Source organism: Hemitrygon akajei, chromosome 5, assembly GCF_048418815.1.
Source record: "Hemitrygon akajei chromosome 5, sHemAka1.3, whole genome shotgun sequence".
Taxonomy (NCBI): domain Eukaryota; kingdom Metazoa; phylum Chordata; class Chondrichthyes; order Myliobatiformes; family Dasyatidae; genus Hemitrygon; species Hemitrygon akajei.
Genome location: NC_133128.1, coordinates 165,760,757 through 165,785,897, shown reverse-complemented (window position 1 = coordinate 165,785,897; position 25,141 = coordinate 165,760,757). Strand labels below are relative to the sequence as shown.

Genomic DNA, 25,141 nt, shown 5'->3' with positions numbered 1-25,141 from the left:
TAGCCCTGTCTACAAGGATTCCGTATCTTCTGATCATATGACACTGCTTTCTAAGGATTTGATTTAATTTTTAACGAACAGAGCCAACCCACCCCCTTTGGCCGTATGCCTGTCCTTTTGATATGATTTGTAACTTTAAATGACAAATTCAGAACTGTGATCTTCTTTCAGCCTCTGTAATGCCCACAACATCATAACTGGGATGTTCTAACTGAATGACAAGATCTACCTTATTATGTATATTCAAAAATAACGCCTTCACCTCTGTATTCATGACTTTTCAATATTGTCTCCATGTTATCTCCAGTTAAATTCTTATCCCTTTCTAAAGTTGTCTTTTTTTTTTAATCCTGCTGAGTTCTGTAACCTCTCCTGCACTCTCCCTCCCTTTTACTATATCCATACTTTCCCCTCCCATTCAAAATTCCTGTGTAGGGCAGATGAGATGGCCTGAACCCAGACATCAGGCAGACAACATGGTCTTTGGCACAATAGAGAATGGAAGGACTATACTATCCTCAATTAGAAATACATATCTTCTCTCTCCCCCTCTTGACTGGCTCCCTAAACCACTGCACCATGATTTGGTACTCAACCTTCCTACAGCTGCAACTCAGGAAACAACAAATTGCTTGTTGGGCAAGCTTAAGGGCTAAGGACTGAGCTTCCTTCAGCTGAACCATCCTTTTTAGAACCTTTTCAAAATCCAGCTGTCCCAGATATTACATCTTCTCTTTCATAATTTATACAGGCAACCTGATGAGCCAAATTGTTTAAAACTTAAGAAATCAAAGTTGTGAAAATAGCTTTGCTTGTGTTACTCTTTGACTACAGTTCGTATTCAATTGAATTTACTGTTTTCTTCCAGGTTACGACGGAGGCATATTATAATTTTAAACCAAAAATTAAAGTATTAATGGGAATTATTACCAGCAGTTTCCTCTTGATAATGATTGCATTTCTTCATATCTTAGCCTTATTTTGGAAGGTGAGATTTATATTAACCCATTCCTTATAATTAAAAGCGGTATCTCTCTATCCTTAACATCAGCTGTCTGCAGCAAAGTGAAACTGAACTTAGAATTTCTGATAGCCGTGAGCTTAAATCATCCTACCTCTTGTCATAAGGTTATCTGCCTATTCCAGGTATTAGTCCAGGCAACCTGTTCTGAATATCTTATAGATTAACTCCCATCCTTAAATAAGGAAACCAATTCTGTACTCAGTTCTCAATACGTGATCTCTCCAATGCATTATATACAAAAAAGAACATTAGTTCCTCTAGAAGTTAGCTTTCTCAATTACTTGATGTATCTATAAATTTAAATTATACAGTAGGATACCTGGATCAGTCGATTTCATAGCTCTACCATTGCTTGCATTTTGACAGTATACTTTAAGTATTTTTATTATTTTTCTGCTGGTGGATAGTTTTACATTTTCCAATATGATGCTCTCTTTGCAGACCATTGTTCACTCATCTCAACGAACTATACACCTTTGTAGCTTCCTTATATTCCTTTTACAACTTACTTTTCCACTTGAATTTGTGTTGACTGCACATTTCATTCATGCCTTAATTCAGTTTATTGGCGCAAATTTTAAAAAACTTGAGGTTCAGCACTCATTTCTGAGCACACCACTTGTTATGTATTATCAACATTGCCTTCCTTTTCCTGTTAGCCAGTCAACCTCCCGTACACACGGAAGGTATCTTTAAAATGATGAAACTGATATATAATCCACGTTTTAACTTTTGATTTGCCTTTTTTGGGAATTTTCGATCTATTTGATTTTCAGAGGCGGGGGGCAAATGTTTCATTCTTGAGGATAAAAAAAGGTCAACATCATGAATCAAGTATTATGCAAACGAACACACAAAAAAAGCCACCTATGTCATCAGCGTTCAGTTCACCTTGACTGATAATGCTACTTTATCCATCTATTTGACACACTTGCAAAATAAAATCTTTTTAGCCAAACCTGGGACACTATGGCATATACAATTTAAGTGATCAAATTTCTACAAAATAATAATATGCTAAATAACAAGAAATTAATTTGTATTTTTGTGATTTCTTCATCTCCCTCCCCATCCTCTGTTTAGTGTGGATTCTTTAAAAGAAAACTGAATGATAGACTTGAAGATGAGAAAAGGAACCAGCAAGAAAATTGTAAACTGATTGAGTTAAGTGAATGACGACCTTCAAATAGAAGATGACTTTCAAAGAGACCAAGAATAATCTTTTATCATTTCTGATAATCTAAAATAACAGTACCCTTAAAAATCAGGTCAGCATACTGTTGAGGTTTTGCCTGCCAAATATCCTTAGAGGCTTTGATTATAAAGCAATGCTGGCAGTGGAGATTTGCGTGGTCTCAAAGTCTGTCTTTATGAAATGTCTGATATTCAGACTTTTAATTTGCTTACCTTTCCTATTCTCGAATCAAGAAATGAATGTGGTCTCTGATCATGTGAGTTCTGATCTGGAATAGTGTTGCAAAAGCAGATTCCCCTGTGTAATGGAATCTGAATAAGATCAAGCTCTATCGTGGACTCCATGCAGAATGCTAGGATGGATTAGAGTGACCACCACTGGTGGCCCTGTATAAGTACAAGACTGATTTGCACAAGAGCTAAATCCAGATAGTTGCCTTTGGAAATGTTGGTTTCAGCCAATTTAACTCAACCTCAGGCTTAGCTCTGGAACCAACTCCCTTATTTTACTTTTCCTAATGTAGTTGATGAGGGGTATTGAATCAGTTCTCATGGTAAAAATATTGATCAATTTATCCTGAGGACATTTTTACCAGGTATAAAGATACAACTTTTTCAAGAACATTGAGCATATCTGTAACAGTGAAATTGCATGGGCAGTTACCATGGATTGTAAATCAGTTACAGTTGGAGTACAGTGTTACTGTAATTACAAAATCAATGTTGTGTAGGCAATTTACATTTTAAATATAGAACATCCACATTTGTAGATGGTTGTTGGAAATCTAAAATATTTTAAAATGACTGGATAAGTCACAGAGTACAATTGTGATTATTAAACTTACTCTTTATACTTAGAACTTACTAGAACAAACTAAGTACTAGAGATTTCTTGTTAATTACAACTGCATGATGGCATTTACATGTCCTGTTCTTTAAATTCCCACCTAAGCCCTAATTTCTTATCCCTCCAAATGATGTTACATAACTTTACTGTTTATATGTAAAGATACCTTAATTGTTCTGGCTTCGTTCCCTCTATAAAATATTTCAGCCAACACACTTCCCAAATTACTGAGGCTCGTAACATGACAAAAGAAACACCTATCCACTCTAGCCTTTTTCCTTTGTCCTTGTTTCAACTCTGCAATCTTATTCCACGCAAGGCAAAAAAATACACTTAATCTCAACTCCAAAACATACAATTCCACTGAAGACAAATTATTGGAAAAAGGAAAGTGAATATAAGCATGACATAGCTGCTAGACTATTAGCTTAGGCTACTATTCTAACAAATATCACTAGTTGGCTGAAGGTAGAAAATGAGCATTTGCCAATAACACGACACATTGAAACTGATCAGTATTTCATTATATGTATTGTAATTATGAAGTAGGAATAGCTACAGAATTTAATTTCAAAAGAAAAAAATATTAAATACAAATTGTCAAATGAAGCAGTGAGGTTCTGGGCTTAGTCAAATCAGTGTTAACTTACCCAGCTTGAGTAGGCCATCAATATACGGAGACCAAGTTAATAGAAATGGCTGAGAACAAAAAACAAACTGACATTGTATATAATCAGAAAGGTTAACATGCCTAATCAGGTTAGAGAATTTCCTGACAGTGGAAGGAATAAAGTTAAAGTTTTAGAGAAACATTTTCATTTATACAAAAATTCAGTGGTTCATTGCAACTAGCCAATGAGTTGGGAGTACAGCGTATGTGCAATAATAAAATCATTTTGCACTGATAATTTACATTCTAAAAAGTTATATTGATGTATTTTGGAAATATACACAACTTTAAAATGACTGGAGTAGCTAGACAATGGAGAAGTAATATTTAATCCATAAATATGAAAGTGAACAGAATATGACAATATTATAAGAATATTATTACATTTAGATTTTATCTGTAAAGCTTCATTTTCAAAACTAAATCCTATATACAATAAAACCATCTGTTTTGCCAATTTATAAATAACCTCCTGTAAAATATACATTATTATGTCACTGAATTATATTAAATATAAATGGCTATACAGATTCTTGTCAAATGCAGCACAAAACTGCTTTATAATATTGTATAATGGGAGCCATTTTGCTTCTCTTTGTATGGCAATAAAAACATCTTGACAGCTTCGAGTAACACAATGCTCCCATGTACTTTTAAAATTTGTAATCAATGTGTATACAGTATTTTTATAAAGATGTTTTACTGAAAATAATTTCAGAACTATAGAAATTATTCTGTTGTATACTTGTGTAATATACTTATGAAAGTAGTTGAAAGGAGTTCTGGCACAGTTACAAGCTGGTACTGATTCATTGATCTCAGAATTTCTACAAACGAAAAACCACGAGAAATTTTTTGTTATCTTGGCTACAGGCAACCACATTTTACTGTAGGAATATCGCATTCTTCCATAGCTTTTCCGTACAGAGTAATTAGCTGTGAATGGATCCTGTGGAAGTAGGGGAAATTACAATCATTACACAATAGAGTAAGGGAATTAAACCAGTGTTTGAATACAATAACTGCATATATAATCAGTCTTGGATTGCAGACAAAAATTTGTAGTTTAACACTTGTTTGATATAAACAGAATTCTTGAAATTAGATCACAAAATAGAGACCAAGAGGACCAATTTCTTTTTACATTTTGAATTAAAACAATATTCTGTAAACATTTTACATACAACAGTCAATGCTTACTTTATATGAACTTCTGAAGATTCCTCCATTAAATCACCATCAATGTTCCATGGACAACTTCCATTTAAAGAAGTTACTGATGGGCAACGTGAACTAGAATCTGCTTTCTCTTCCGATGTCTCATCAACCCATCTGCTTTTAATCCTCAATTGTATCTTAACTTCCTGAACTGTATACGTCTCCACAAAGGGAAAGTTAAACTACAAATAACAAGACATATTAAAATAATGTACAATGTTTAGAAAAATTAAAATTGAAGAACATAATTTTGCTGTGAGAACTTTAGTCTACTAATTAATGGTGACTATAAAGCCATAAACTGAATATACCGAACTGGAGATGGTTACTGAAACATAACTAGTAACAATATGAATACCATAGGAGCAGAATTAGGCCTTTTGGCCCACCAAGTCTGCCCATCTTTCAGTCATGGGTAATCTGTTTCTCCCCTCCTCAGCCTCACTCCCTGGCCTTCTCCCCGTACACTTCGAAGCCATGTCCAATCAAGAGCCTATCAAGCTCTGCCTCCCAACGACCTGCCTCCACAAATAAGTCCCGTAAATTCAACATCCTCTAGCTACAGAAATTTCTCTGCATCTACATTTTAAATTAACACCCCTCTATCCAGAGGCTGTGCCCTCTTGTCTAAGCCTTTCAACATTCAAAAGGTTTCAATGAGGTCCCTGCACCCCCCACCCACCACATCCTTCTAAAATCCAGCAGGGACAAACCCAGAGCTATCAAGCGTTCCTTGTAAGATAACCCTTTTATTCCTGGAATCATTCTTTGAACCTCCTCTGACCCCTCACCAATGCCAGCACATTTTTCCCCAGATGAGGAGCCTAAAGCTGTTCTCAATACTGAAGGTGAGGCCTTGCCAGTGCCTGATAAAGCCTCAGCATCACATCCCTACTCTTGTATTCTCGACCTCTTGAAATGAATGCTAACATTGCATTTGTCTTCCTCACCACTGACTCTACCTGCAAGTTAACCTTTAGGATGTTCTGTATATGGACTCCCAAGTTCCTTGGAATCTCAGAGTTTTGGATTTTCTCCCCATTTAGAAAACAGTCTGCACATTTATTTCTACTACTAAAGTGCATGACCATGTATTTTCCAACATTGCATTTCATATCCCACTTCCTTGGTCATTCTCCTAATCTGTCTGAGTCCTTCTGCAGCCTACCTGTTTCCTCAACACTACCTGCACCTCCTTCAATCTTAGTATTATCTGCAAACTTGGCAACAAAGCCATATATCCATTATCTAAATCATTGATATACAGCATAAAAAAACATCCCAACACCAACCCCTGTGGAACACCACTAGTTACTGAAATCCAACAAAAACAGGATCCTTTTACTCCCACTCGGTGCCTCCTACCAAGCAGCCAATTCTTTAACCATGCCTGTAATACCAGAGGCTCTTAACTTGGTAACCAGCCTTATGTATATCAAAGGCCTTCTGGAAGTCCAAATATACAACATCCACTGCATCCCCTTTATCTATCCTACTTGTAATCTACCCAAAGAATACCAACAGGTTTGTCAGGCAGGATTTTCCATGAAGAAAACCATGCTGACTTTGTCCCATCTTGTCTTGTGTCACCACGTACTCCTTAAACTCATCCTTAACTACTGACTCCCAACATCTTCCCAACCACTGAGGTCAGGCTAACTGGTCTATATTTCCTTTTTGCTGCCTTCCTCCTTTCTCAAAGGTGGAGTGGCATTTGCACCATGCCAGAGTCCAATGCTCATTATTAATGCCTCCACAATCTCAACCTCTACCTCTTTCGGAACCCTAGGGTGACTTATGTACCTTTAGGTCTTTCAGCTTTTTGAGCACCTTCTCCCCTGTAATGTTAACTATACTCACTTCTCTTCCCCTTCAACATCTGGCACACTGTTAGTATCTTCCACAGTGAAGACTGATGCAAAATACTCATTTAGTTCATCAGCCTTGTCCCGTTATTATTTCTCCAGTCTCATTTTCTACCAGTCCTGTATCCGCTCTCATCTCTCTCATTTTTTTTACATACTTGAAAAAGCTTTTACTATCTTGTTTTCATATTTCAACTTCTCCCTCCTCATGATTCTTTTAGTTGCTCTCTGTAAGTTTCGAAAAGCTTCCCAATTCTCTGCCTTTCCACTAATTTTTGCTTTTACATCAGCTCTGACTTCCCTTGTCAGCCATGGTTGTTCTATTTTGCCATTTGAGTATTTCTTTGTTTTTGCAATACATCTATTCTGCATCTTCCTCATTTTCCCCCCCAGAAGCTCATGCCATTGCCACTCTGCTGTTAACCCTGTCAGCATCTCCTTCTAATTTACTTTGGCCAACTCCTCTCTCATACTACTGTAATTTCTGTTACTCCACTGAAATATTGCTATGTCAGACTTTACTTTCTCCCTATCAAATTTCAAGTTGAACTCAATCACATTGTGACCACTGCATCCTAAGGGTTCTTTTACCTTAAGCTCCCTAATCACCTCCGGTTCATTAGCTCACACCCAATCCAGTACAGCTGATCCCCTAGTAGACTCAACAACAAACTGCTCTAAAAAGCTATCTCACTGGCATTCAACAAACTCACTCTCAAGATCCATTAACAACCTGATTTTCCCCAATCGCCTGCATGCTGAAATCTCCAATTACTGTCATAACATTGCCCTTTAGACACACCTTTTCTATTTGCTGTTGTAATCAGTGGTCCAGATCCCAGCTACTGTGAGGAGCCTGTGTATAACTGCCATCAGGGTCCTTTTACACTTGCAGTTTCTTAACTCAACCCTCAAAGATTCAGTATCTGCTGATCCTATGTCACATATTTCCACTGATTTCATGTCATTCTTTACCAGCAGAGCCACACCACCTCTTCTGTCTATTTTCCTTTCCCTCTGATACAACGAGTAACCTTGGCCATTCAGCTCCCAACTCCAACCATCCTTCAGCCACGATTCAGTGATGGCCACAACATCATATGTAGCAATCTATAACAGTGCAACAAGATCATCCATCTTATTTCTTAAGCTCCGTGTATTGAGATATAACACTTTTGTGTACAGTATTTGCAACCTTTTTGGTTCTGCATCTCTAAGGCCCTGATACTCACCCTGCCAGCTGCAATTTTGTCCTATCACCTGCCTGCCCTTCCTGACAGTCTGACTGCATGCTATCTTTGCTTTTTTACCAACCGTCCTATCCCGAGTCCCTTCACTCCAGATTTCACACTCCTGCCAAATTAGTTTAAACCCTCCCCAACAGCTCTAACAATCCTGCCTGCGGGAATATTGTTCCCCAAAAGAGAAAATCTACAGATTCTAGAAATCCGGGCAACACACACGAAATGCTGGAGTAACTCAGCAGGCCAAGCAGCATCTATGGAAAAAAGTACAGTCGATGTTTCAGGCTGATAACGTTCAGCAGGACAGTCCACTGACTTAACCTGCAAGTTAACCTTTAGCAAATCCTGCATGAGAACTCCCATCTCCTTGCACCTCAAATTTTTGAATTTTTGCCCCATTGAGAAAACAGTCCAGAACTTTATTCCTTCTACCAAAGTGCATGACCATGCACCTTGCAGCACTATATTCCTACTGCCACTTATTTAACCATTCTCCCAATCTGTCTAGGTCCTTCTGCAAACACACTGCTTCCTCAACAATACTTGATGCTCCACCTATTTTCATATCATCTATCTATAAAGGCAGATGTAGTTGCTAATTATTAAAATAAAATCTCTACAAACAACTACAGATTGACAAAAGAGTGCACAACAAAATAAAATGAAGAAGGATATAAAGAGCTAATCTGGATTAGGCATTACCATATTTTACATTTGATAATAATCCATTGCAAATGTCTTGTGACAGCAAGCTAATTCTTATTATGACGACAGCTGTGCTAATGCTAACAGAGCCCATCAGATGTATTATAACAGAAGGAAACAAATTAACTGCATTTAAAGAACAAAAATTGCTTTAATTTACCTGATTCTTTGCACTACCATATCGCTTCAGGTGTTTTATAAAATCTGCTCGAATACAGTTTCGGACAGCAGTAAGTGACATGCTTCCATTATTCAACCTAAAACGGAACACTGAATATTCAGAGGCATATTTTGTTCAACTTAAGCAATGAAAAAATAAAAGTCGCTATTGTTGTTGCTTGAAACTAATACTCAAAAGGTGACAAATTGTTAAAAATATTAAACAGTATAAGGAAGAGTGTTTTCGAAGATATTTAGAGCCTGTAATAAATTATTATCAATAACAGTAAGACGTTTTAATACTACAGCTCTTAACAATTTTATGAGCAAGTATTTACTATAAAAAACATTTTTCTAAAATGTAAAAGAAAACTTGCACATCTGTTATATGAATGCAGGCTTAATAAGCAGAATCTATGTTTCCAGCATTCTGTTTGAATACAGTAGCGGGTCAACTGACATCCTTCTGCTTGTGCTTGGCAAAATATTATTTTACAGCTTTAGATAAATAATTTAAGTAAGTCTACATGCCCACAGTGTAATAGTACAGATGTGCTTTTCCAGAATCTCACATTTTACTTGACCAAATCAAGAACACCACTACATATTTATGTCAATCTTGACCTGAGCAGACAGAACATTTACAGCCATAAGTTTACAATATTAACTGCCATTTAATTTCCTCAAATGCTCATCAAAATATGTGAATGAAACCAAAATCTCAGCAAAAAGAAATTAGATGGCACTGGCCTATTCTAAATCTACTGACCTAGTATTAGGTGCAAGGCCTCTCGGTGCCATAGAACAGAGACAAGGAATAGCCATGACATTAATATTGAGGAAAGTTCCTTGCATGCTTCTCCATCTCTCCTCATCATCTGAAAAGCATCACAAATTGGTGTTAATATATCATGATACCACAAAAATAAAGTGACATTTCAAATTATTTTAAATTGATTCACTTATAATTGAAGTTAACATTCAGTACTCACTACATTGTTCCTCAGCATTTGTTCCATCTGTATTTCTAAAACATATCAGAAAATCATTTGCCAATATAAAATATCACAATTTTGATACAAAGTGGTCTGAAATTGCAAAATGACATTCAGTATTATAAGAAATCCGACAGCTAAACAACCTCTCAAGTACACATGAAAGGAAACGGAGAAGAAACACTCACAAAATGAACACTCCATTGTAATGTGGAATATCACAGCTTTTGCCTGTAGATGGGACTGAAGAGACCGCAAGATCATTAACACACTTTTGTCACTGCCTTCAAATTTCCTTTGGTTAATGGTGGAAATGGGTCTCTAAAGATTGAGATTTCAGACTAAGCACAAATTCATACCCTAGCTATCTTGCAGCATGACCTTTGGCCTCCAATTTGCACCTGAGATCTGGACTACCAACACCAGGCACCGTTCTCTGTGCAAAATCTTCCAAGTTCACCGGAAGGATAAAACAACCAATTTTGTGGTTGTGGATACTCTTAAGTCAGCCATATTGGGTAGGTCATGCCAATGGCATGCCTAAAACAGATGTGTCACTTTAATTTTCTTCACAAGAAGATAGTAGCAGGCCCAGAGTGGTAGAGATTCAAAGATTCACTCAAAGCCTCTGAAGTAACTATGACTATTCAAAGTCCTAAAGAACATTTAAAATGAGATTGAGAAATGCACAAATTCTGTCCAGTATATTGAAGTTTAAGTTCTGGGAAAGTACAGATTTATTGTACCAATGAGTAGTTACAGGCTGCAACGAAGCACTAAAATAACACTAATGTGCACTTGAGACTCCTAGGCAAAATCACTGCATAGCATCAACCTCAGCCAAGGCTACAGAGTTTCCTGACCTTGAAAGGTTACATAGCCAATTTTATCCACAGCAACAGAAAAAAAAATATTGCTGCTACTGGGAAAACTGAAATGAAATCTGAAAATGCTTGGCATCTGTGAAGGTGGAAAGAGAAAATTAATCTCTCATTACATCCTTCAGGATGCAAGATCAACTGGAAGCATGAATTGTTTTTTTGTCCATGGATGCCATTTAATGTACTGAGTTTTACCAGCATTTTCTCATTTTATCCCACTTTCTTAAAGGTTGTTCATAACTGTAATGTACCCAACCCATATTCAAGGAAGTTTAAGGACTCAGACCTTCCAGTTTCCATACAACAGGCACACTAAAGCTTGATTCTAGAGTTCCACGAGAGCTATGTATCAAATAAACAATTCATGGTAAATCAAAGCAGAATTACATTTCAGGAATTTTTTGCTTCCACAAAGCAAATTAATATACGAATGAGCATCACAAAAATCTGTAAACCTGCTTTGAACAGTCTGACAAAACTATAAATAATAACTAGAAATGGAGAATATGCATGACATCTTCAAGAATAAGAGTGGTTTAAATGTTTGCCAATTGCCACTGTTAATCTTGTAAAATTAATCTTACGTGCATGCAGCCTCATCTTAAATAATGTGGAATTTGTTGTTTTGTGGCAGCAGTGCAATACAAAAACATAAAATTATTATAAATTATGAAATAAACAAACAGTGCAAAACAAAAGGAATAACATGGTAGTTTTCATGGGTTCATGGGCCATTCAGAAATCTGATGACATAAGGGAAGAAGCTGTTCCTGAATCATTGAGTGTGGGTCCTCAAGCTCCTGTACCTCCTCCCTCATGGCACCATCGAGAAAATATCCCAAATGGTGAAAGTACATAAATTAGATGCTATCTTCTTGAGGCTGTTCTTCATGGTGGAATATACCCAAGATGGTGCTGGCTGAGTCTACAATGCTCTGCAGACTCTTGTGAATCTGTGCATTGGAGCTTCCATGCCAAGCTGTCATGCTACCAATCAGAATGCTCTCCATCATACATCTACAGAAATTGATGTCTTTGGTGACATACCAAATATTCTCGAACAGCCACTGGAACGCCTTCTTAATGATTGCATCAATATGTTGAGCCTAAGATGGATCCTTGGAGATGTTGACACTCAGGAACTTGAAGCTGCTCACCCTTTCCACTGTTGACCCATCAAGGAGTACTTTTTTATGCTTTACTTAATCTTTTTTGCACTATGTTTTGCTTTTCGATTCTGCATTTTTGGTGTCTAATTGGGTGAACGTACAAATTATGAAAAGAAGCCTGCTAAGAGGCAGTTCAGCTGGCAAACATGCAAGGTGGCTGTGGGAAGCTATCACAAAAGGAATAGTTCTGGTTTCTGTGTAGTGAGGTAATCAAACAGCACGGCACCTCAAACCCCTGTGAAATATGTCTGCTGTATTATGCAGAAACTTTGGCAAACTTCTTGTGTTCATAGGTGTGCAACTGGGTATCTTCTTGGCTTCTGGGTTTCTGAACTGAGTTTATGAAAGCAGCCCTCGTACAAAATTGAGTTTCACAGATAGCACGCTTTGGGAAGTGTCACCCTGCAGATCTAGGAAATGTATCAGAAGGGCTAGATGACTCCATGACAGATATTAAAGGAACATGCAGATAGTTCAGGTGATCCATGAAGAATCACCTGTAATTACCTGCAATAACTGTAGTTAATACATGGTTCTGCAGAATACAGATGGAGCCAAGATCATAGCACCAAGGGTGGCTTAGGTGTCCAGGAATGACCAAGAAAGATACAGTAATAGTTACAAGAGCTTTTATAGTTAATAGAGAAGACAAATATTCCTAAGATTTTTGGAAGGTTATTCCAGTATGTTGCCTCCCTGGTGCTGGGGCCAAGGAGATCTTTTATCCGCTGCAGTTTGTGGTTAATATAGGTACCAACATAGGTACAATAAATATGAGATAAATTTCTGCAGTCAAATTTTAAATATCTACAGAGATTAAGAAGTAGTAACCTCCAGATTTATCTTGGGCTCAGAAATCAATTCTAAGGAAGGTGGGACAAATTGCACCTCAAAAGAGCTGAGATCAACACCCACACATTTGCTAGTCCAGTTTGGCATAAAACTAACTAAGCAAATGGAAGGCAGAAAATTAGTGAAACAGTTGGAAACACCAAAGGAAAAAGGGAAGAAAATAAATTTTTAAAATATGTTTTGATTAATCTGTATATATTTCAAACACAGGGATTCCATAGGCAAGGAAGAGTAGCAAAGATTTTGATACACACATCAAATTATGATACTTTACTTAACTGAAACATTACAAGCTAGACACACAAGACTACACATGAGGATGAACCTAGTTTCATCTGTCCACCACCAACACTCCTGTATACATGGGCTTCTTCTCTCTTACATTATCGGTCTTATTACCCTCCCTTCCCCACCTGCCTAGTTCCATCGACCCACCATCCCTCTCTTACCTGATTCCAGTCATCTTCTAGCCTCGGTTGAAACCTTCCCTTCCTGTCCCATCCCTACCCCACTTTGCTCTCTGTGTCTAACCCCCTTTCTTTCCTCCCTCTGTTTCCACCTTTAACCCATCAGCCTCTATCTTTAAACTCATTCTCTCCCCCACCTGGATCCATCTGTCTATCATCCCTCCCTTATCTAGTTTGACACATCACCTACTGCCTTCATCACTACCTCCACAATCCCCTCTTTATTTAGGCTATCCTCCCTCTATGCCCTCAGTCTCAATCCAGGGTCTTGATCCAAAATGCCAACCATCCCTTTGCCTCCACAGATACCGCCTGACCTGCCAAGTTCCTCCAGCAGTCTGTTTATCCCCACCATTACAAACAGTAGTAGGACTGGAAGTTTAGTACTCCTGGTTAGATAAGATAAATAAGGGATTTTGAAAAGGCAAGTATGGGTAGCAACATGGGTTAAATAAATAATCAATGTGACGGATGTGTTCGAAAGTTACTAAAACTACTTAAGTAAAATGCAATTATAACATTGTTGGGAATATACTATAGGCATCCAAATATTCAGAGGGTAACAGAAGAACAAATACGTAGGCAAATTTCTGATAAATAAAAAGGTACAAGTGAAGAAATATGGGAAATTTCAATTATCTAAATACCAATCATAGCAAAAAGAATCGAGGACACCAAATTCATAAACTGCACACAGGTGAACAGTTTTAAGCAGTACATAGCAAATCATATAGATGGGAGAAAAGCTATTTATTTTTTATTAGTCCCTGAATTGGGAGTGCATTTTTGTGATACATGGAATACAGAACACTACAGCACAGAAAAAGGCCGTTCAGCCTAAGATGTCCACCATGATGCAAGATTAACTAATCCCATCTGTCTGTGCATGTGCTATGTCCCTGCATACCCTGCCTATACGTGTGCCTGTCTAAATGTCTCTTAAATGTTGCCATCTTTCCAAGCAGCAGATTCCAGGCACCTACCATTACCTGTGTAAAAAAACTTGCCTTTTAAATCTCCTTTAAACTTTTCCCCTCTCAATGTTCAGAGTAAATCTATTATCAAAGTACATACAAGTTCATCTTATTGCAATGAATCATGGTAAATATAAGAAACACAATAGAATCAATGAAACACCACGCCCAACAGGATGGATAACAAACAATGTGCAAAAATACCCAAACTGTGCAACTACATAAAGAAAGAGTAGAAAACAAATAAGAATAACAAATAAGCAATAAATATTGGGAACATGAGATGTAGAGTCCTTGAAAGTGAGTCCAGTTCAGTGGGAATGGTTTAGTGATTTGGCGAGGGAAGTTGTCCCACAGGTTCAAGAGACTGATAGTTGAGGCAGTGACTGTTCCTGAATCTGGTGGTGTACATATTGAGGCTCCTGTACCTTCTTTTTGATGGCAGCAGTGAGAAGAGAGCATGACCTGTATGGTGGGAGCCCTTGATACTGGATGCTGCATTCTTGCAACAGCACTCGATGTAGATGTACTCATTGATGGGAGAGCTTTACCCTTTATGGACTAGGCTATATTCACTACTTTCAGTAGGTCTGGTGTGTTACAAGGGCATTGGTGTTTCCATACCAGGACATGATGCAGCCAGGCAATATATTCTCCCTACACATCTACACAAGTTTGTCAAAGTTTTAGATGACATGCCAAATCTTTGCAAACTTCTGTGCAAGCAGAGGCACTGCCATACTTCCTTTGTAATGGCACTTATGTGCTGGACCCAAGGCAAATCCTTTGAAATAATAATTTAAAGTTGACCTCTGACCCCTGATGAGGACTGGCTCATGCACCTCCGGTTTCCTCCTCCTGAAGTCAAAAATTATCTGCTTTGTCTTGCTGACATTGAGTGAGACACTGGTGTTATGACACCACTCAGTCAGACTATCAATCTCCCAGCTATATGCTGATTCATCACTACCTTTGATTCAGCCAACGACAGTGGTGTCATCGGTGAACTTAAATATATTAAAGTTTTGTCATAAGTATAAACCTTAAAATTATACCATCTAGAACTTGACAAGGGAAGAAAGATTCTGACCATCTACCCTATTTATGCCTTCTATAAGTTTATAAGCTTCTCTCAGGTCACCCGTCAGCCTCTAACATTCTAGGGAAAACAATCCAAGATTGACCTCTCCTTATAGCTTTATATTCTTTAATCCAAGCATTCTAATTCTCTTCTGCAGCCTTCAGCTACCTTGTTCCTGAACCACCTTTCAAAACCTAAACACCACAGTTTACCAACACTAAACATTTTGCACTAAAACCAACTTCTTGTTTTTGTTCTATTTGCGTCCTTCCTTGTAAAAATTGTGTATAATTTATATTGCACACACAATACGATGGAAGATCTCAAGTCAGGCAGCATTGAATGAAAGGACTAAAGAGCTGACATTTCAGGCCGAGATCCTTCATCAGGTCACAGACCAAAATGTTGATTCGTTATTCCTTTCCATTAATGCTGTCTGACCTGCTGAGTTCCTCCAGTATTTCATATGTGTTGCTCTGGATTTTCAGTATCTACAGAATCTCTTGTATGTATAACTTGTGTTCATGTTATCCTTGTGAACGGTGCTTATATGATTATTATGTGCTTGTGATGCTACCGCAGGCACGTTTTTCGTTACACCTGTGTATACATGCACTCTTGCATATAACAGTAAACTTGACTTGAATTTGAACTTTGAAGAAGTTGTTGTCTGTAGGAATTTATATGTTCTCCCTGTGACCGTGTGGGTTTTGTCTGAGTGCTCCGGATTCCTACCACAGTCTAAAGACGCAGCAGTTGGTAGGTTAATTTTCATTGTAAATTGTCCCATGATTAGGCCAAGGTTAAGTTGCTAGGAAGCACAGTTTGAAGGACTGGAAAGGCCGGTTCCACGCTGCATCACAATCGATCAATCAACAAATAAGTCATTCCTGGGATGCGGTGACTAGAACTGCAAATAATACTCTAAATATGACCAAAAAAAAGTCTTATACAGCCAAAACATGATTTCCCAACTTTTTCACTCAGTGCCTGAACTAATAAAGCAAGCATGTTATGCCCATTATTTACAATCCTTTCTACTTCTGTTCCAACTTTCAGGGGCTATGGGCATGCAGTCCAAGATTTCTCTGTATATCAACACTTTTCAGTGTCCTGCCATTTAATATATACTTTCCTTTGCAAAGTTCTAAGGTGTCATCCCTCACACTTCTACAGAATAAACTCCATTTGCTATTTCTCCTCCCATATTTCCAATTGGACTATATCTAATTATAAACCCCATTTCCAGAAAAGTTGGGATATTTTCCAAAATGCATAAAAACAAAAATCTGTGATACGTTAATTCACGTGAACCCTTATTTAACTGACAAAAGTACAAAGAAAAGATTTTCAATAGTTTTACTGACCAACTTAATTGTATTTTGTAAATATACACAAATTTAGAATTTGATGGCTGCAACACACTCAACAAAAGTTGGGACAGAGGCATGTTTACCATTGTGTTACATCACCTTTCCTTTTAATAAAACTTTTTAATCGTTTTGGAACTGTGGATACTAATTGTAATAGATTTGCAATTGGAGATTTTGTCCATTCTTGCTTGATATAAGACTTCAGCTGCTCAACAGTCCGTGGTCTCCGTTGTCTGATTCTCCTCTTCATGATGCGCCATACATTTTCAATAGGAGATAGATCTGGACTGGCAGCAGGCCAGTCAAGCACACGCACTCTGTGTCTACAAAGCCACGCTGTTGTAGCCCGTGCAGAATGTGGTCTGGCATTGTCCTGCTGAAATAAGCATGGACATCCTGGGAAGAGACGTCGCCTTCATGGCAACATATGTCTCTCTAAAATCCTAATATACACCTCAGAGTCAATGGTACCTTCACATACATGCAACTCACCCATGCCTTGGGCACTGATACACCCCCATACCATCATAGATGCTGGCTTTTGCACTTTTCGCTGATAACAATCAGGATGGTCGTTTTCATCTTTGGCATGGAGAACTCAACGCCCGTTTTTTCCGAAAACTAGCTGAAATGTGGACTCATCTGACCACAGCACACGGTTCCACAGTCTTTCGGTCCATCTGAGATGAGCTCGGGCCCAGAGAACTCGCTGGCGTTTCTGCATAGATTTGATGTATGGCTTCCTCCTTGCGTAATACTGTTTCAAGTTGCATTTCTGGATGCAGTGATGGACTGTGTTAAGTGACCAGGGTTTTCCAAAGTACTCCCGAGCCCAGGTAGCTATAATTGTCACAGTAGCATGACGGTTTCTTAGGCAGTGCCGCCTGAGGGCTCGAAGATCACGCGCATTCAACAGTGGTTTCCGACCTTGCCCTTTACCCACTAAGATGTCTCTGAATTCTCTGAATCTTTTCACAATATTATGTACTGTAGATGCTGAAAGACCCAAATTCTCTGCAATCTTGCGTTGGGAAATGTTCCTTTTGAACTGACTAACAATTCTCTCACGAATTTTGGCACAAAGGGGTGAGCCACGACCCATCCTTGCTTGCAAAGACTGAGCCTTTGATGGACGCTACTTTTATACCCAGTCATGATACCTCATCTGCTACCAATTAGCCTGCTTAATGTGGAGTCTTCCGAACTGGTGTTACTTGAATATTCTGTGCACTTTTCAATCTTATTTTAACTCTGTTCCAACTTCTATTGAGTGTGTTGCAGCCATCAAATTCTAAATTTGTGTATGTTTACAAAAATACAATTAAGTTGGTCAGTAAAACTATTGAAAATCTTTTCTTTGTACTTTTGTCAGTTAAATAAAGGTTCACATGAATTAACAGATCACAGATTTTTGTTTTTATTGCATTTTGGAAAATAGTCCAACTTTTCTGGAAATGGGGTTTGTATATCCATTTACAACCTTCCTCACCATCCACTACTCTGCCAACTTTAGCATAGTCTGCAAACTTACTAAGTAGCTCACCTACACTTTTGTCACAATCATTTATGTATATCACAGACAACCAAGATTCCAGCACTGATTCCTACGGAACACCATAGATCATAGAAATACAGAAACATAAACACCCTTCCACCACAATACTCCGTCTTCTATGACCAAGCCAATTTTGAATCCAATTTATCAAGCCACCATGGATTACATATGCTTTAATCTTCTGGATCCAGCATACTAAGTATGACCTCATTTATTGCTTTACTAAAACTCTTATCGACAATATCCATAGCCCTACCCTCATCAATCATCTCCTGGGTTGAGCATATTTCAATCAAATTTAGCACTGTTATAGGAATTAACATAAAATTAGAGCATTGGTTTGGGATAAGACCAATTTCACTATACTGACAGACAGTAGTTGTCCAGAAAGAGTTACTTAAAAGAAAATTGAAATAATGGAAGTTATAAAGAGATTTAAAGGGTACAGATTAACATATTCCTACAAAAACTGAATTTGTAAATGCATATAAGGTTAGTGTTAAAGATTAAAATCAAACAATTTAAGAAATTATTTTTTTAAAAACCATTACATGTTGAAATACTTCTCTGAGGAAATTATAATCAACTTACAAAATGTTGGTTACTTTGGGCCAGTGAGTTTGCTAAACACCAAGAACACACTCACTCCCATGTGGGAAACCTTAATTTCAGGGTATTTTACCTAAGCTTTTGTGAATTCACCTTATTAAAAATCCAACTACCACATCTACCACAAGAGGACAACCTGGATCGACAACAACAAGTGGACCAGCCTCACCACCAGAGATGCAAGAGGTTTAACTGCCGACAGATTGCAGTGGAAGAAAGTGGTCGCCGAGGCTCTGGCAGAATTTGGCACATGATGATGATGATGATGATGATGATGATGATGATGATGATCACATCTTATGCATCAGGCATAAACACTAGGTGACATATTGGAAAATTGACTACTTACTCTCTCATAATACTCTATGTCTAACCAGCTGATAGATCCCAGGCTAGTTAAAAGTTTTTGACGAGGAAGTCCCTCCATCTTGTAACTGGGTAATCTAATTAAGGTGGATGATTATTAACCATATAACCATATAACAATTACAGCACGTTAGCAGGCCATCTCGGCCCTTCTAGTCCGTGCCGAACGCTTACTCTCCCCTAGTCCCACCTACCTGCACTCAGCCCATAACCCTCCATTCCTTTCCTGTCCATATACCTATCCTAACATGATTTTCTTTGTGTATGTTTTATATACATTTAGAGGAAATGCTATCTTAAAAATGTTGTTTGAAACTAAATTGTGGAGTTTAAAAAAAACCCAAACTGAATCACTTGCTACCAACCTAATGCCACCTTGTTCTTCCAAGTCGGTATTTTTTGATGGTAAAAATAATAATTCACAGTCTTCAGATCTAAAAATAAAAATGAAATGCCTTTATTATCACATCAAAGACTATTTTGCTGAATTCAAACTCTACAACAAGTTCAAAACCATGCTCAACTACTTTAATAATTTCTGTTAGAAGAACTAAATAATAAACTAAAGAAAATACAGCTATTATTTGTTGATGCTACACATAGAAAGTAGAGCTATTATTCTATTGGATGGCAAACAATTCATCTTACTTGAGATTTGCCAGGGTTCTGATGACAGCAAACTCCCTCCGCTCTTTGGGAGGCATCCAACGATACTTTTCTGCTAAGGCCAATGTCCTCCCTCCAAAGCCGAACATGCCTGAGAAACCAAATCGAAGTAGTCTGCCATGAGTACTAAAGGTGCAAACATCCACTTCTTGAAGATTGCCTATAGCAAAAGATGACACAACAAACAAAAGAGAGTGAAACAAACCCTTATAGATAAAATCACCGCTTGAGCTCCTGCAATATGAGATTTCACTGATAAACAGTATCTCATTCTATTAGAGAATTATTGGTAAAGAGGTAATTAAAAGAAAGGATGGGGGCCAATCAGGGACCAAAGAAGTTGTTTTGTTGTGGAGACAGAGGGCACACGTCCTCACTAGAGACAAAAGCCTTGTCAAAATTAGTTAAACATCAATTTGCAGAAATGCTTAACAGGATAAAAATGAGGAAATATTTTAAAAGTTTGATGCATTCAAAAGAAAGATATCAATGCAGTCTTCACTTGCTGAAGAGTGAAAATACAGCAGAAACTCCAGCCACAACTTTCAATACTCCTTAGATATGGGAGAATATAAATATACAATTTAGTTTCTTCTCTCATGTTACATATGATACATCTAAAATAACATTTTGGCCATCTCTGCATATTAAACATTCACATAAATCACTGCAAACAATGACTAATAGCAGACAAGTAGCTGCACAGTTCATTGATGATATATTTTAAGCTCCTGTTTCTCTTTATTGAAATCAAACTTTTTTTAACTGATCTTTTTTGTTTCATTTTTGCAAAAATGTTAATGCCAGAAGAAACATGAGACCGCACATTGACACTGGCATTCAAATGTATCAGGATTTTTTGTCCAGCTTTTCTTCTTGATGCACAAATGCCATATGCCCAATTTGTAGATCACATGACTAATGCACATTGTACATACTCATGCAAAATTTAATAAAATAATCACCTATTCAACACTGATGAATATGTGGGATTGGTGACGGGGTACATAGGAAAGTGCTTTCAGGACATAACTGCCATTAAACACTACACTGTCAGGGCAAACCAGACCCCATGGCTGACTCAAAGGTTTGTGTGCTCTTAGGGATTGGGACACCGTCTTTAAATCAGGGATGGAAGAACTCTAAAATCAGCAAGAGTTGCACTCTCCTATAACATCAGCAAGGCAAAGCATGATTACTCACAGAAAATCCACAAACACCTTTGTGACATCAGGGACACATGAGATACAGTATACAAAACATAACCAACTGCAACACCTCCCTTCCTGAAAGGCAGAATACTTTCTAGGTGTGATTTAAACAAATGAACGACGTGATATCAAGGAAAACCCCTCTCTGCTCCTGAGGGACAGGCCCACTGTTCGGCTGCAGCTAAGGTGAGAAGGACCCTGGCCAGGGTAAACTCACGCAAAACGTGAGGAAATGTGCGGCCCAGCTAACAGAGATCTTACAGACATTTTAATATCTCTCTCTGAAACAGTTTGTTGTCCTGCAGGCTTTAAGGCAGTCACATCATTTCAGTGCCCAAAAGAGTAATGGTACTGGGCTAAATGCATAGACTTTAACAATCATGAAGTGCTTTGAGTGACTGGTAATGAATCATATAAAAATTCCACCTTCCAGCTAATTTGGAGTGTTTTCAGTTTGCCTATCACTCAAGCCAGTGCTTAGCCCTTCACTCCATCCTGTCCCACCTAGAAAATGATGGCTCATATGCTAGGATGTTGTTCATCGACTTCAGCTCAACGTTTAACACGATTATCCCTCAGCGGCTGGTGGGTAAACTATCCTTGTTGGAACTCAACATCCTGTAACCAGATCTTGGACTTCTTGATGGGAAGACACCAGTCAGTTTGAGTTGGCAGCAACATCTCAAACTCCATTATGCTAAACTTCTCAAGGCTGTGTGCTCAGCCCACTGGTGAGTCATGAAGGCATTGCCAGATTCAGCTCAAACCACTTCATCAAGTTCACTGATGATACTACAGTGGCTAGCCTCATCAGCAACAAGGATACATTGGCATACAGAGAAAAGGTAAAAAGCCCATCAAATGATTTGAGAACAACCTGCGTCTCAACATGGACAAGACAAAAGAGATCATTGTGGACTTTAGGAAGGTACAGATCAACCACTCTCAATTGCACATCAATTTCTCTGTCATGGAGAGAATGAACAGCATAAAAATTCCTTGATGTGCACATAATGGACGATCTAACCCAGTCTCACAACACCTCCTCATTAGTCAGGAAGTCACAGCAGTTTCTACATTTTCTGAGAAGATTAAGGCCATGCATGGCTCTCTGCCCCCACTCTAACAACTTTTCCAGGAGCACCATTAAGAATGTCTTGTCTGCATGCATTGTTGTACGATACGGAAGCTGCAGAGCATCAAACCACAAGACCCGACAGAGAACAGTAAAAAATGGTAAAGGGACCTTTGGGGGTCTCCCACCTTTCTACTTGTGACATTTACTGGGAGCGTTGAAGACAAAGGGCTCAAAGCATTGTTGAGGATCCCACAATCTCTTCGACCTACAACCATCCGGAAGGAGGTACAGAAGCATCAGGACTAAGACTGTCAGACTGGGTCACAGCTTCTTCCCTCAGGCTGTGAGTAATGAACACACTGACACCACTGAGGTCTTGTCACCAGGACAGCGAGCTGTTCACCATACTGTTTATTGTTTACCTGTGCTATGCTTTTATACATGCACTTTGAATTGCAATTTTTAAAACTTATTTATGGTATAATATTTTGGTTTATGTGCTATGTGTGATATATGCTGTGTGGGTGCACTGTTGTTTCATTTAGTTGTGTATGTGTACAGTCAGATGACAATAAAATTTTTAATTTCATGATCATGGAATTATCTTCTAGATACTCCTGTACCTAGTTTCAAACTAATTACTTCAATTTCCTGAAAGCTTCAGTAAAAATGAAGAAAAAGAAACAAAATCATAGAGTGTTAAAATATTGACTGCTATTTAATCTGATGGAAAAGCTGGACCTGGAAATGTTTCTTTACTTACCAACATACAAACTAAATAGGTCAATCGATTCCAACGGCTTTAATTCTTATACCTAAGCTAGCGGCTCTTCTATTTTCAACATAAAGCAAAAGAGAAATAGTAGTGGAACAAAAACACATTGGCAGCATGATGTGATGTCAAGAAAACAGAATCAGAATTGGGTTTATTATCACCGGCATGTGTCGTGAAATTTGTTAACTTAGCAGCAGCAGTTCAATGCAATACATAATATAGAAGAAAAAACCCCAAAATAAAACATAATAATAATAATAAATAAACAAGTAAATCAATTATGTATATTGAATAGATTTAAAAAAACATACTAAAACAGAAATACTATATTAAAAAAGTGAGGTCGTGTCCAAAGCTTCAATGTCCATATAGGAATCGGATGGCAGAGGGGAAGAAGCTGTTCCTGAATCACTGAGTGTGTGCCTTCAGGCTTCTGTATCTCCTACCCGATGGTAACAATGAAAAAGGGGCATGCCCTGGGTGCTGGAGGTCCTTAGTAATGGACGCTACCTTTCTGAGATACATTCCTTGAAGATGGCCTGGGTACTTTGTAGGCTAGTACCCAAGATGAAGCTGACTAAATTTACAACCCTCTGCAGCTTCTCTTGGTCCTGTGCAGTAGCCGCCCCCCCCCCCCCCCATACCAGACAGTGATGCAGCCTGTCAGAATGCTCTCCATGGTACAGCTATAGAAGTTTTTGAGTATATTTGTTGACGTACCAAATCTCTTCAAACTCCTAATGAAGTATAGCCACTGTCTTGCTTTCTTTATAACTGCATTGATATGTTGGGACCAGATTAGACCCTCAGAGATCTTGACACCCAGGAACTTGAAACTGCTCAGTCTCTCCACTTCTGGTCCCTCTTCGACTTACCCTTCCCGAAGTCCACAATCAGCTTGTATGTCTTACTGACGCTGAGTGCCAGGTTGTTGCTGCGACACTACTCCACTAGTTGGCATATCTCGCTCCTGTAATCCCTGTCGTCACCATCTCAGATTCTACCAATAATGGCTGTATCGTCAGCAAATTTATAGATGGCATTTGAGCTATGCCGAGCCACACAGTCATGGGTATAGAGAGAAGAGCAGTGGGCTTGAGGTGCATCAGTGTTATTCGTCAGCGAGCAGGAGATGTTATCACCAGTGATGCATTTAATTAAAATGGCGAACTTGAAAACTTCTACAGATGTACTGTATGAACCTATGAATTCTGACAGGCTGCATCACCGTTTGATATGGAGGGGGTACTACACAGGACTGTAAAAAGCTCCAGAGAGTTGTAAAATTAGTCAGCTCCATCATGGGTTCTAGCCTCTGAAGTATCAGACATCTTCAAGAAGCGATGGCTCAGAAAGGTGGTGTCCATTATTAAGGATCCCCATCACCCAGGACACACCCTCTACTCCTTGTTTCCCTAAGGAAGCAGGTACAAAAGCCTGAAGGCACACACTCAGCGATTCAGGATCAGCTTCTTTCCCTCTGTCATCTGATTTCAAAGTGGGCATTGAACCTATGAATACGACCTCATTTGTTTTTATTATTTCTGTTTTTGCTCTACTATTTTAAATTTAACTAGTTACTATACATATGCCTGCTGCAATTCTTTTCTTTCTATATTTATCAAGTATTGTATTGTACTGCTGCCAATAAGTAACAAATTTCATGACATATGCCGGTGATATTAAATCTGATTCTGACTCTGATTCAAATGTTCCAGTAATCTGACTAAATCTTACTTGAACTACTATATGCTATCTGAGTACAATTTGGTATCTACTGTAAATGTACATTCATAAATATTGAAAGCAATGAAATTGTAAGGAATACATACCCATTATAATATGCATTGCTGCAGTACCTGGATGGTTAATTCCATGCACAGAATATGCTAAGACATTAGTGGAACCTGAAAAACATATTTATTAAAATATTTATAAATTATCATCTATATAATTACTCTTTCCACCTATTTCAGGAAGAGAAAGCCATGTAATTTATTTTTGCATATTAGCCCACAGAAGGCAACGAGTAGAGTTGGAAAGCTGTTATTCTGGCTGGATATTCATAACCCACGGTGTTCTGCAAGGATCAGTACTGGAACCTCTGGTGTTTGTGATACACTGTATATGAATATCTGGATGAATAAACAAGTTTGTGGATGG

The 25,141-nt window shown here is 38.2% G+C and overlaps 2 protein-coding genes across 4 annotated transcripts in view; one reads left to right on the top strand and one right to left on the bottom strand.

Annotated features, from left to right (window-relative positions):
- itga4 (integrin alpha 4) overlaps window positions 1-3,893 on the top strand; it is a 150,080-nt gene extending 146,187 nt beyond the window's left edge. Inside the window, exons 27-28 of the mRNA XM_073047085.1 lie at window positions 869-988; window positions 2,108-3,893. Coding sequence (XP_072903186.1) covers window positions 869-988; window positions 2,108-2,200 — 213 coding nt within the window. The 3' untranslated portion in view covers window positions 2,201-3,893. The remainder of the gene's footprint in view (window positions 1-868; window positions 989-2,107) is intronic.
- A 154-nt stretch (window positions 3,894-4,047) lies between these two features.
- cerkl (CERK like autophagy regulator) overlaps window positions 4,048-25,141 on the bottom strand; it is a 184,010-nt gene continuing 162,916 nt past the window's right edge. For 2 of the 3 annotated variants that reach the window (XM_073047086.1, XM_073047088.1), the window contains 8 exons: window positions 24,811-24,885; window positions 19,897-20,074; window positions 19,614-19,682; window positions 9,919-9,953; window positions 9,696-9,804; window positions 8,928-9,024; window positions 4,936-5,135; window positions 4,048-4,684 (listed from right to left, as the gene is read on the bottom strand). In XM_073047086.1, coding sequence (XP_072903187.1) covers window positions 4,603-4,684; window positions 4,936-5,135; window positions 8,928-9,024; window positions 9,696-9,804; window positions 9,919-9,953; window positions 19,614-19,682; window positions 19,897-20,074; window positions 24,811-24,885 — 845 coding nt within the window. In that variant the 3' untranslated portion in view covers window positions 4,048-4,602. The remainder of the gene's footprint in view (window positions 4,685-4,935; window positions 5,136-8,927; window positions 9,025-9,695; window positions 9,805-9,918; window positions 9,954-19,613; window positions 19,683-19,896; window positions 20,075-24,810; window positions 24,886-25,141) is intronic. The other variant, XM_073047087.1, reaches the window with a different exon arrangement.